This window comes from Papaver somniferum, unplaced genomic scaffold (assembly GCF_003573695.1).
Source record: "Papaver somniferum cultivar HN1 unplaced genomic scaffold, ASM357369v1 unplaced-scaffold_128, whole genome shotgun sequence".
Taxonomy (NCBI): domain Eukaryota; kingdom Viridiplantae; phylum Streptophyta; class Magnoliopsida; order Ranunculales; family Papaveraceae; genus Papaver; species Papaver somniferum.
Genome location: NW_020621936.1, coordinates 809,227 through 819,657, shown reverse-complemented (window position 1 = coordinate 819,657; position 10,431 = coordinate 809,227). Strand labels below are relative to the sequence as shown.

Here is a 10,431-nt window from a genome sequence, read left to right as displayed (position 1 = left end):
TTGAAACGTAAACCCTCATAGTTCTCTGTTAGCCGGCGAGATGAAGTTTCCTACAGCTTCAACCAAACATCATAGATGTTATTTTGGGAGCTTGTGAATCTAACTAACAACTCACTTAGCGAAAGAAACCTAAAGAAACGACACTTTCTTGCAATTTTATCATGAACTCAAAGCCCGAAATCGAAACAACCTAAGTTTTAAAAGAAATAGAAACAATGATTTTTCAAATATAATAAAACAAACCCATGAGTTCAGCAAACTCATGGTTAGAAATATGTAACGTGTCTACAAACATAATCTTTAAAACTAACTACAAGAGTTCACCTTTTAGCTTCAACTAACATCATAGATGATTAGGAGCTTTAGATTCTACTTTTTTGATCGTTTTTCAAGGTATCCAAAGATGTTACTCGGTCCCCTTAGTGGGCGCAAGAATGTAGGTGTAGAAAATCATACAACTACATCCAACAATCAATATGAAAAGATAATAAGGTAAGCAAGTAAGAGACTCATATGAACACAAGATACGTGGTTCGGCATGATTACCTACGTCCACGGGGGTGAAAGGATGATCTTATTACTTCTCTCAAGTTTACGAGGAAGAAAGCTCTCAACAATACTTAATCTCTCCTCTCACTTACTTACAAATTACTTGCCCCATTCTCAACACAATAGGTCTATATTTATAGGCTAACATGTTCCAATGAAGTTACAGTGTAAGCCACATTCTATCTGCTTCGATGGTCCTGTCGGGTGATTGGTAATGTCTTCTCCGATACTTATCGCCTGGTCTTGCATCACCCCGATGATCATACTTCCCGATATGTTTCTTCCCGATATTGACGGTCTAGTATTCTTCGACCCGACATCGCCATTCCTCCCGACCTGAATAAGTTATCCTTAGTTCCTGGCCTCCACTTTGACTAGATTTTTCTGCCCTTTACACCTGTCCTATCAGTGTATTTAATGCCTTGATTCCCGATGCTCATCTCCCCATAACATCTGATTCTCCACTTTACACGTGCTCGTCCCACACACGCTTGGTAGATATCTCTTTTTTTGTGCCAGTGTTATAGAGGATGATTCAGTGCTTCACTCTGCTCCGTCTCTGGTTGGTCGCCGTCCGAGATCATGTCACGTACACTCGCCAGTTATTTGCCACTACAAATAGATAGATAAGTAGATGATGTCATATCGCTGTTATCCGAAGGCCCTAGAGCAGCGAGTTCAATTTTGATGACACCCTGCAGAATCAAAAAAGTTTCCGGTTCGAGTTAAGGTCGACCGACGACCGGATGGGTCTTTTATTTGCTGCGGACGCACACTATTAGTTTACTTGGCGGAATATGATCCCGAAAGTCAGACCCGACTAATATATTATACTGTTGTTACCCTCAAAGAGTTTGCAGAAGCAAATATTAGTTTCGCGTGTTTCCTTATAACAAAGTTTCACTGCGGCAATGGAAGAATCTCTTCGTCTATATTTAAACACCAAGAAATTCTGAAAAGGGAAAGGAAGATCTTTTTTGTAAGTAATCAAACCATCTGGACAAATATCGCATGATTTCCTTAGTGTATATCTAGTCTGAATCTAGTTTTGAATATAAATTTCCACAATGATCTGAAATCTCTCTTTTTATCTCTTATCTATTATCAGGAAGATACTATTAGGTCAGAAGAAAGTTTCAATATCAATTTTGAATTTGTCTTCGTGTTCCTTAGAATTAAATATATATATACCCGATGTTGAATTTTGGATTTATTTAGATTGATAAATTTGATCTGTTTTGAAGGGTGTTCAAAGGAATTGAAGTGTGTGTTATTTGTAGGTTGGAAAAGGGGGGAGAACAATGGCAAGAAGAACTACTACTTGTGCAATATGTGAGAATCCAAATCTTGCCTCTATATGCCCACTTTGTGTAAATTACAGGTAAGTGTTTCTCTATTTCGATTCTAATTCATTGTTTACTTTTCATTATGAAAGATGATAATCCGAAGATTCAAAGTAAAAGAGCACTTTTTGGTATGAGAGAGATCATTTTAGGGATGTATCATGGTATCCAAGTCTATTACATTTGATTATGGGGCGACTGAAGATGCAATTTCTTATATTGTTCTCTTTTGTAGGTTAAACGAGTACAGTGTATCTTTGAAATCATTGAAGAGTGTCCGTAATAGTTTGCATATGAGACTGAGTGCCCAGCTTGTTGCAAAGGTATGATATGCATTCATCGTGGACTCCAGGTTTATCGATTTTCTTGTGGAGCTAAAGTAGTTGCTTAATCATCCTTGCATGATGAATTGCTGCAACAATGCGATTAAGTTATCATGACCAAAATAGTTATTATGTGACTGAACTCATGTTTCTTTTGCTTTTATCATTATCAGAGTAAAGCAGATGACCAATACAGCTGGAGAGTGCTTCAGAATGAGAAACTTGCAAAGCTGAGGGAGAAGCTTCGTCTTAAACAAAAGCAACTTTTACAAGGTTGGTCCTCCCGTAGGTAATGTCGTCTTGTCTAGGATTTGTTACCTTTTTTTAGATCCGTCGCTGAATCTTATGTCTTGTGCAATTGATGTTTTCTCAGGAAAGGCTACTCTTGAAAGTATGACTAATGATTTGAATCTTAGACATGGGTTGCTTGATTCTGTCATGCTTACGGTAGAACAGTTTCCCTAGCTTAAATTTGTTTACCAGAAATGATTTTTAATTTTCATTTGTAATCATCTGGTGTCGTTATCCTCCCTCCCTCCCCCACTCCCTCTTCCTCTCATTTTTAAGTTGATTATAACCGGGGTCTGTTTTTTTGATGTAGTTGCAAAGAAATCGTGTGGAACAGCTGGAAAAGTTTTACCCCAATCTTATATGCACACAGAGCTTAGGACATGTAAGTGTATTTTCTCATTGCGGTGCTTGATGACAATCCTTACTTGACATATTTTTACATCATATTTAAGCAGGCCTCAGTTCAACTGCAATTCATGTGTTTCTGGATTCTGCTTATATCTGTCTTGCTTTGTTTAAGGTGTATCTTGGTAAAAACTTAATTGGCAAGTTATTGATGTTCCATGACAGATGGCAATTACCTCTGAACGTCTTCATAAACAATCCGTGGTTATAAAACAGATCTGCAAACTATTCCCACAACGTCGGGTAAGCCTTTTAACAAGCAACAGAATCCTGTGAAACCTTCCCTGGATACTATGATGTGAAAAGCTCAGCGGGTTAGCTTTGGTTTTCAAGCGATCTGTGTGAAATGCTTAAAGAATTATCTTGTTTTTGGTTGGAAGGTCAATATGGACGGCGAGAAAAAAGATGGCTTTAGTGGCCCGTATGATCAAATTTGCAATGCACGTCTACCTAGAGGACTGGATCCCCATTCTGTTTCGTCGGAAGAGCTTGCAGCTTCTCTAGGGTATATATTACTAAAAACTCAATTACAGTTTCATAAAATATCCGTGAACATTTAATGGATTATTTCTAATGATAGCACTTGATAAACAGATACATGGTGCAACTTCTAGATCTAGTTGTACCGGCCTTGGCCGCGCCTGCACTTCATAACTCAGGGTTTGCAGTAAGATTCATTTCCTGTTCTCCACACCTCTGATTAGTTGTTTGATGAACGGATCAATAAATTTATGCTTTTTTTTTTTGCATGGCTACATCATTATTCTGTATTATAACACTGGTTTCTATAGGGTTCAACCTCGCGTATATGGCAACGGGATTCATATTGGGATAAACATCCATCTTCTCAAAGGTAGTTCCATTTTCATAGCTGATTAGTAAAGGCTGACCACTGACAGTTTGTTTAATGTATGTGATGCAGCAATGAGTATCCTCTTTTTATTCCACGCCCAAATTGTTGCTCGACAAGTGGGGAAAACGAATGGGCTGATAAAAACTCGAGTAACTATGGTGTTGCTTCGATGGAATCCGTGAAGAAGCCACATCTGGATGCTTTTGGAAGCTCTAGCTTTAACTTCTCTTCTGCATCTCCACATTCACTTGAAACCCATAAGGATCTGCAGAAAGGCATATCACTTCTGAAGAAAAGTGTAGCATGCATTACAGCATACTGTTACAATTCTCTGTGTTTAGATATTCCATCTGAAGCCTCTACTTTTGAAGCACTCACTAAGTTGTTGGGAACTCTATCTTCTTCAAAGGAAGTTAGATCAGTCTTATCTTTGAAAATGGCATGTTCGAGGTAAAATATTCTTCATATACAATCTCCCATATAGTCAGTTTTACCTCTTCTAATGACCACAACTGAACCAGGATTGGTTAGCAGTAATCAGAATATTGCTGCCGTTCACATTTTTTTCAACTTCGAGCTGTTTTACCGAAGTCCATAAATTTGGAATTTATTAATGAAAAACTGATGTATCAGTTTCGATGAAATGGTGGGAATGGAGATGCCATGTTTGCATTTAAAAGATATTATTACTCTTTAACCACGTTCTGCTGTTTACTCTGCAGATCCTGCAAGCAAGTTCAACAGTTAAACAAATCTGTGTGGCATGTCAATTCGGGTTCATCCAGCACGTTACTAGAGAGTGGACACGTGACACCAGTAGTGGTATAAACCCCTTGAACATTGTTTCCAAGTCAGAAATGCATCAAAATTATTCAGATTAAGATACTAAAAGCTCTATATATTCCTTGCTTTTTATTTTTCTGACATCCGTTCCCTGTTCTTTCTCCAATCTTACTCCTGCTTTGATGTTTTGCGCTCTCAGACAATATGAAGAAATCATATTATCTACTTCCGTCAATAGCATTGTCCTTGTACACAATCTTTTCAGCTTATCTGTTTTGTTTTACTTTGGCAGCGGGGTGCAGGTGGACTAAACCTTTCAAATTCTGCAGCTAGTTATCTTTACGCTAATGAGGTACCCGACAATGGAAAACCCGATAGCCTTGTTGAAGGATGGGATATCGTAGAGCATCCAAAATTCCCCCCTCCACCATCACAGACTGAGGACATCGAACACTGGACTCGTGCCATGTTCGTTGACGCGAAAAGGAGATAATCTGCTAATGGTAATTCTGATAGTTACGATATCTTTGACTGGAATTACTGACCGCCAAATTAATGGTTTTAATTTCAGGGTTGTTTAAATATGTTATAACCAGTAGACTCCATGTTTTGTTATGCAGATTTCAAGGGCGTGACATCTTGAAAGGTTTTCAGCATTATTTCACCCGCTCTCTCTGTCTCTGTGGATATGGTTTTTGCTTGTATAGAGTGTCAAATTCAGTCTGTTGTGCTCAAATGTTGTGTAAATATTAAGTTATACATCTTATCAATTATTCCATTCTCACATCCTGAGCAATCTGCTGTATTTGGACTAATTCATGTGTGCCAAAATTTCGGAGGATTTTCTCTTGGAAATTCTTAAATCTTGGTGATTTTAGATTTTTGGGAATCCCTAATCCCTCTCCAGTTTTAAAGAGTACTCGCATATTATTGGTTGGTGCCATCAGGTCACCAACATTCCGCATACAAGGGACTTGAGCAGTTGAAATGTCATCTGGTACAAGATTTGATCAATCCATTCCCAAAAGGCAAAACTAATATACACGCTTGCATTATGTTAGAAGGCTTCTAGCAAATCATATAAGTTCAAAACTTCAAATGTCATCCTTACAAAGTGAATTTCTATTGTGAAGGAAAAATTCACCACTACGTAAGCAAGGCAGAACTGTTAACATTGGAAAATCATGAAGTATATAAATTTGGTAATGCCTCCATCTATATGGTTCCGTTCTTTACAGTGTAGGAAAGAAGAAAATACATGATTAGTTTCTCTAGGTCTTCTTATTTTTCTTTGGTTAACAATATACAACCTCCATTGACAAGTTGATAAGCAGTATGAAGAGTAAACAAATAATCCGCATCTCAAAATCCACAAAATAACGATTTAAAAACCAAAAAATCTAACTGCAAACCACTTCCATATGATGATCAGCTTTGCAAATCATGTGACGATAGTAAATAATGAACATTTGGTCTATAAGAGACCAAGAGTCTTCAATTGTTGTATATGCTCTGGCGGAAGAGGCGGAGGACACCAACTGGAATCTACCATTTCACCATCGACATCCTCCACTACATACTCCTGTAATTATGAGGTTTAAAGTGAGAAACTTGATTATTTATTGTAGCAGTAAGTTCAAGCTTTTTAACTGAACATAAAGAAGGAATTACAATTTGAAAATGTTGATCAGTCAAAGGTGATAGGAACTCACTTTAGTAAGCATTCTTTTAGCAAGTATGTGATAGTGCCGTTGCCAAATCCGTTGTCCCACCATAGTAGCCACAAGTACACTGTAGAAAATACCAATCACCGTAAATAGCCCTAAAACAATCAAACCCATTATAAATAATAATGGTAATCCTGCTTCCCCAGCACCTGCCAAGCAACCACACTCGCCTGCGGTGCTGGCACAACCTTCAAAGCATGTTGTGCAGTCAGTCCACATGCAAAGAGTTCCAGGTAAATGGCAGTCCGCACACATTCTGCATGAAGAGAAAAACAAAAGTTTAAGAATGTAAGATAATGAGCAAACGGAAAACACCAAGATACGAAAATCAATTCTAGACCATTGCGCTTAGAGCGATATGGTAAAAAATGTCAATGCACAAGTCTAAGCAACCATGCAAATGAGAAAGCACTAAGCAGTATCAATGCAGTTGAGGAAGGGCTTCAAGTTCAACTCATGGGGGAAAATCATATGCATATGTTGGTGGATTGGTTATAATGTTCTTGCGCCACAAAATAAACAGTGTGGCTAATGACAAACCATAAGAAAATAAACGATTCAACTAAGATGTGCATCAACTGGAATAAGAAGATTGGCAAGATTGAACCACAAAGGTCGAGGGACTTGAGTACTGGACATCAAGCAAAAAAAAAAAAGAACTCCAAAAAATTTACCCAGGCTGGCAGCAGCAAAGACACAATTCTCGACATGGCTGAGCTAGATCACTGCGCACTCTTCTATCATAACAAGTTATGAAGCACCCAGATAACCCAAGCAAAGCAAAAAATATAAGGGCCCCTGCAGTCAACGACAAAAGTAAGTGTACTTGCAGTAACAGTGCTACAGATCAAGTGCGAAAATACTATGAGGGATATCAAAGATAGACAGAACACTAGAGATGGTGCTAGGCAACAATATCTTGTTAAGAGATATCAAGAGAACCATTATTTGAGAGCAAAAGAAAACCTATGCAGAATTTGAAAATAAGAAACTATGTGACAAAGAGAAACATTAGCTTGTCAACGACAGACAAAAATGTAAGGAAGGAACCAAAAACTATCCTAGTTAAGAGTATAAAAGAGTATCAAGCATCCAAAACCATCAATGAGCAAGTACCAAAACGAATAATTCTATGATGAGACTAGTGACGGAGGCTGTTCAATCTGATATGATGGCAAACATTTCTCTTTCTCGAATTTAACATCATTCAAAGATCAAGTTAAAGATTCCAGCTATATACCACCTTAGGAATAACTGGCCAGCTTGTTCGTAGCATTATGAAAAATACAAACACACTATTCATCATAAGGTAGACAAGACATCATACCAAAAGGGCAAGTTGCAAAATAAAAATTAAACATTCCAGCAAACAAAAAGGGTCTCTTAAATATCACGCACAACATAACATCTAACCGCAGAGTAAGTGAACACTAATGAGTAAACACCATAATGGTTAACAATTTTAAGGTACTCAAATACTTACCAGATATGTAGTAGAAACTAATTATATTTTCAAAGCCCCAGGCTAAACGAAGCCCGAACGACTGGTAGTCGTCAACTAAGTACATCAAATATCCCAATGAAGAAATTACCTTCACACAGACAAGAAGAAAAATATAGAAGTCAAATGCAGAACCATAACTGCAGAATTTACAGAAGCAAAAATGAACTAACATACGAAATTGAAAACCGATAACCTACAAGCTGAACAGCAATAAAGATAAACATTATATCTCTTGTTACAAAGAAACGGAATTTCAAGGTTCGCCATTTCCTATCTGCAGCAACATGTACTCTCAAATAGTAAGGTGCCTTGCAGGTTGTGCAGTGAGCAAATGCAAATCCCTCCTGAAAAAATAAAGATTACATATGATGTTAAAGTTTATATTGACGACATATACAAAGACCTCAAGCACTTGAACGAAGACGGGGCGGTTTTGGAAGTGCGTAAAGATTGTCTCCACAAATAAATAAGTCTAACATTTTGCCAACTATGTTTGGTTGCTAGAAACCGGAAATCTTCTGAAACAGCGAATGCAACATCAGACATCAGAGATGGAGGTGGAAACTACGGCGTTACATGAATCCTACTCATACCCATATATATATAACCATGAATTTATTTAGCAGCAGACGGGATGAACAACTTCTTAAAATAATGTGTATGTAAGAATTAACAATAGAATATGGGCAGCTTTTCATTACTGATTGGCTGCTTTAAATATGTCAAGATATAGAAGAGAAAATCTTTCTACCGTCACAGGTAATTTATGAACCTAGAAGATGATCTGCAGTTCACGTTCTTTTGCACTGCAAATTAACAAATGATGAGGTGAGGGCATACTTCATCAACTACTTCAAACTGAAATGAGCAATGCCCATAGGAAAACAGGAACACTCTCAATCTTTGTCTTGCAATCCTTTTCATGGCAATCAGCAGTGAACGCGGAAGAAACTCACTTGTGCAGTACTTGGGAGTTATGGAAAGAACAGAACAAAGAAACTTTTGTTGCTTGTTTGTGATTAAAAACTGATGGTTAATGATTTTATGGGCCAGCAGGATCAAAGTCACTACTCTAGAGACCAAATATTGTATAAATGGGAGTTGGACATTAGAGTAAGTATTACACTCATTTTTCCTTTTCAATACAGTCTAATCTTTTTGGTTCCAACAAATAATATCGTACATATTATTACTACCACAGTACATAAAATTACTACCACAAAAATGGTGTCTATTAAAGGTTTCATTGTTTTACCTTAACAGCCCGCCAGTGATCCAAGCATTCACGGTGAACAAACTTGGAGGTTCCCTTACACTTGCAAGGAGCAATAAAATCCCTTCCTAAAATAGCAAAGGAGAACAAAATGCTAATAAAAGTATGACACATTTTGCACAACAATGATCAAGTAGTCTTACATTTGAAGGAACTCAAAAATTTACACAAAATTCAAGAAAAGAAATGTTCTTTTTATTTTTCTATATACAAACATTAAGCACAGAATTATGCTTCAAAAAAAAAAGCACAGAATTTAGGTCTAGAATCCGGAAACAGAAAAAACATGTTTAAACTATGAATCATAGAAAAACCTAATATTACCAAAATGATCAAATTTGAGAGGGGAGGAGTAAATTTACCATCAGTTTCAAGACAAATTCTGCACTGAATTTGTTCACTGGGTCCAGCTTCAAGGTCAATTTCATCATTTTCAGTGATTGGAGTAGGAGGAACTAGAGGATCAGAACTAGCAATACCAGCCATGAAATTTTAATGGGGGAGAGAGAAAGAGAAACTAAAGATTCAAAATTTCGTAGTATTGATGGAATTTAGGAAACCCCATGTTTCGAGAAACCCTAAATTCTCATTCTTTCTTCCTCTCTCTCTATTCACGGTTAATTCTCTCTCTCTCTCTCTTTTTTTTGTAGGTTTTAAGATGTTCTATAGACTAGTCTGAACTTCGGGAAGAAGTTGAGAAATTCAAGTAGTTGTTGGATTTTCCTGAAATGGTACTCAAGTTTTGTCAGTTTCTGGACTATTATGACCCGTTCTATTACGTTATTAGGACCTTCAGCTCCCTTTGGCAAAGTCTTTCATGAGTCATGACTGCCAACTCGGCACCAGCTTATTGAACCCTAAAAAACACACATACACCTATTAGTAATGTTGAAGTCTTTCGCACCTAAAAAAAACTAAGCTGCTAATGGGGTACCAGGTTAAGTGGGGTGTACCAAGCCAAGGCAAAACTTGTTTTGTCCTATATAAAAACTGTTTTGTCATATCTTGATTTTGGTATATCCCCACTTAATCTGGTACCCCTATTAGCAATCTTGCTAAAAAAGACGCAACCTACTATAGGAGATTCACATTCCAATAGATAGGGTTCACTAATAAGATAAAAACGAGTCACCAATCAGTAATTTCAAAAACCCGTCATCTAAAATATTTTTATAATGCATAAAAAGCCCTGATCATTTATTTAATTTAATAATTTAATTAGTTAATGATTCAATTAATTAATTTTTAAATATGGCTAATGATAAAAAGATCATATTAAGTGTACTATTTTGGTGGGAAGAAGAAGTACGAAAGAATGGAGAAATTTTTGGGATTTTTCCAAAATAAAACCCTAGATTTCGGTTCATCCAAGTAGTGTCC

At 37.0% G+C, this 10,431-nt stretch overlaps 2 protein-coding genes across 3 annotated transcripts; one reads left to right on the top strand and one right to left on the bottom strand.

Annotated features, from left to right (window-relative positions):
- Nucleotides 1–1,341: 1,341 nt before the first annotated feature.
- On the top strand, nt 1,342–5,430 carry LOC113331722. The gene is made up of 14 exons (XM_026578366.1): nt 1,342–1,528; nt 1,830–1,930; nt 2,128–2,215; nt 2,389–2,488; nt 2,589–2,662; nt 2,817–2,888; nt 3,077–3,154; nt 3,292–3,416; nt 3,506–3,578; nt 3,703–3,764; nt 3,834–4,214; nt 4,487–4,586; nt 4,840–5,050; nt 5,168–5,430. Exons 2-13 carry the CDS (start codon nt 1,851–1,853, stop codon nt 5,038–5,040), a joined length of 1,434 nt encoding a protein of 477 aa, XP_026434151.1. The 5' UTR covers nt 1,342–1,528; nt 1,830–1,850; the 3' UTR covers nt 5,041–5,050; nt 5,168–5,430.
- A 285-nt stretch (nt 5,431–5,715) lies between these two features.
- On the bottom strand, nt 5,716–9,771 carry LOC113332113. 2 transcript variants are annotated; one of them, XM_026578789.1, is made up of 8 exons: nt 9,414–9,771; nt 9,034–9,119; nt 7,976–8,122; nt 7,758–7,866; nt 6,949–7,072; nt 6,424–6,530; nt 6,260–6,338; nt 5,716–6,129 (listed from the first exon to the last, which is right to left on the bottom strand). In XM_026578789.1, exons 1-8 carry the CDS (start codon nt 9,535–9,537, stop codon nt 6,120–6,122), a joined length of 786 nt encoding a protein of 261 aa, XP_026434574.1. In that variant the 5' UTR covers nt 9,538–9,771; the 3' UTR covers nt 5,716–6,119. The 2 variants fall into 2 exon arrangements, with proteins under 2 accessions (XP_026434574.1, XP_026434573.1); XM_026578788.1 differs by having other exon boundaries at nt 6,260–6,530; nt 9,414–9,768.
- Nucleotides 9,772–10,431: the final 660 nt, after the last annotated feature.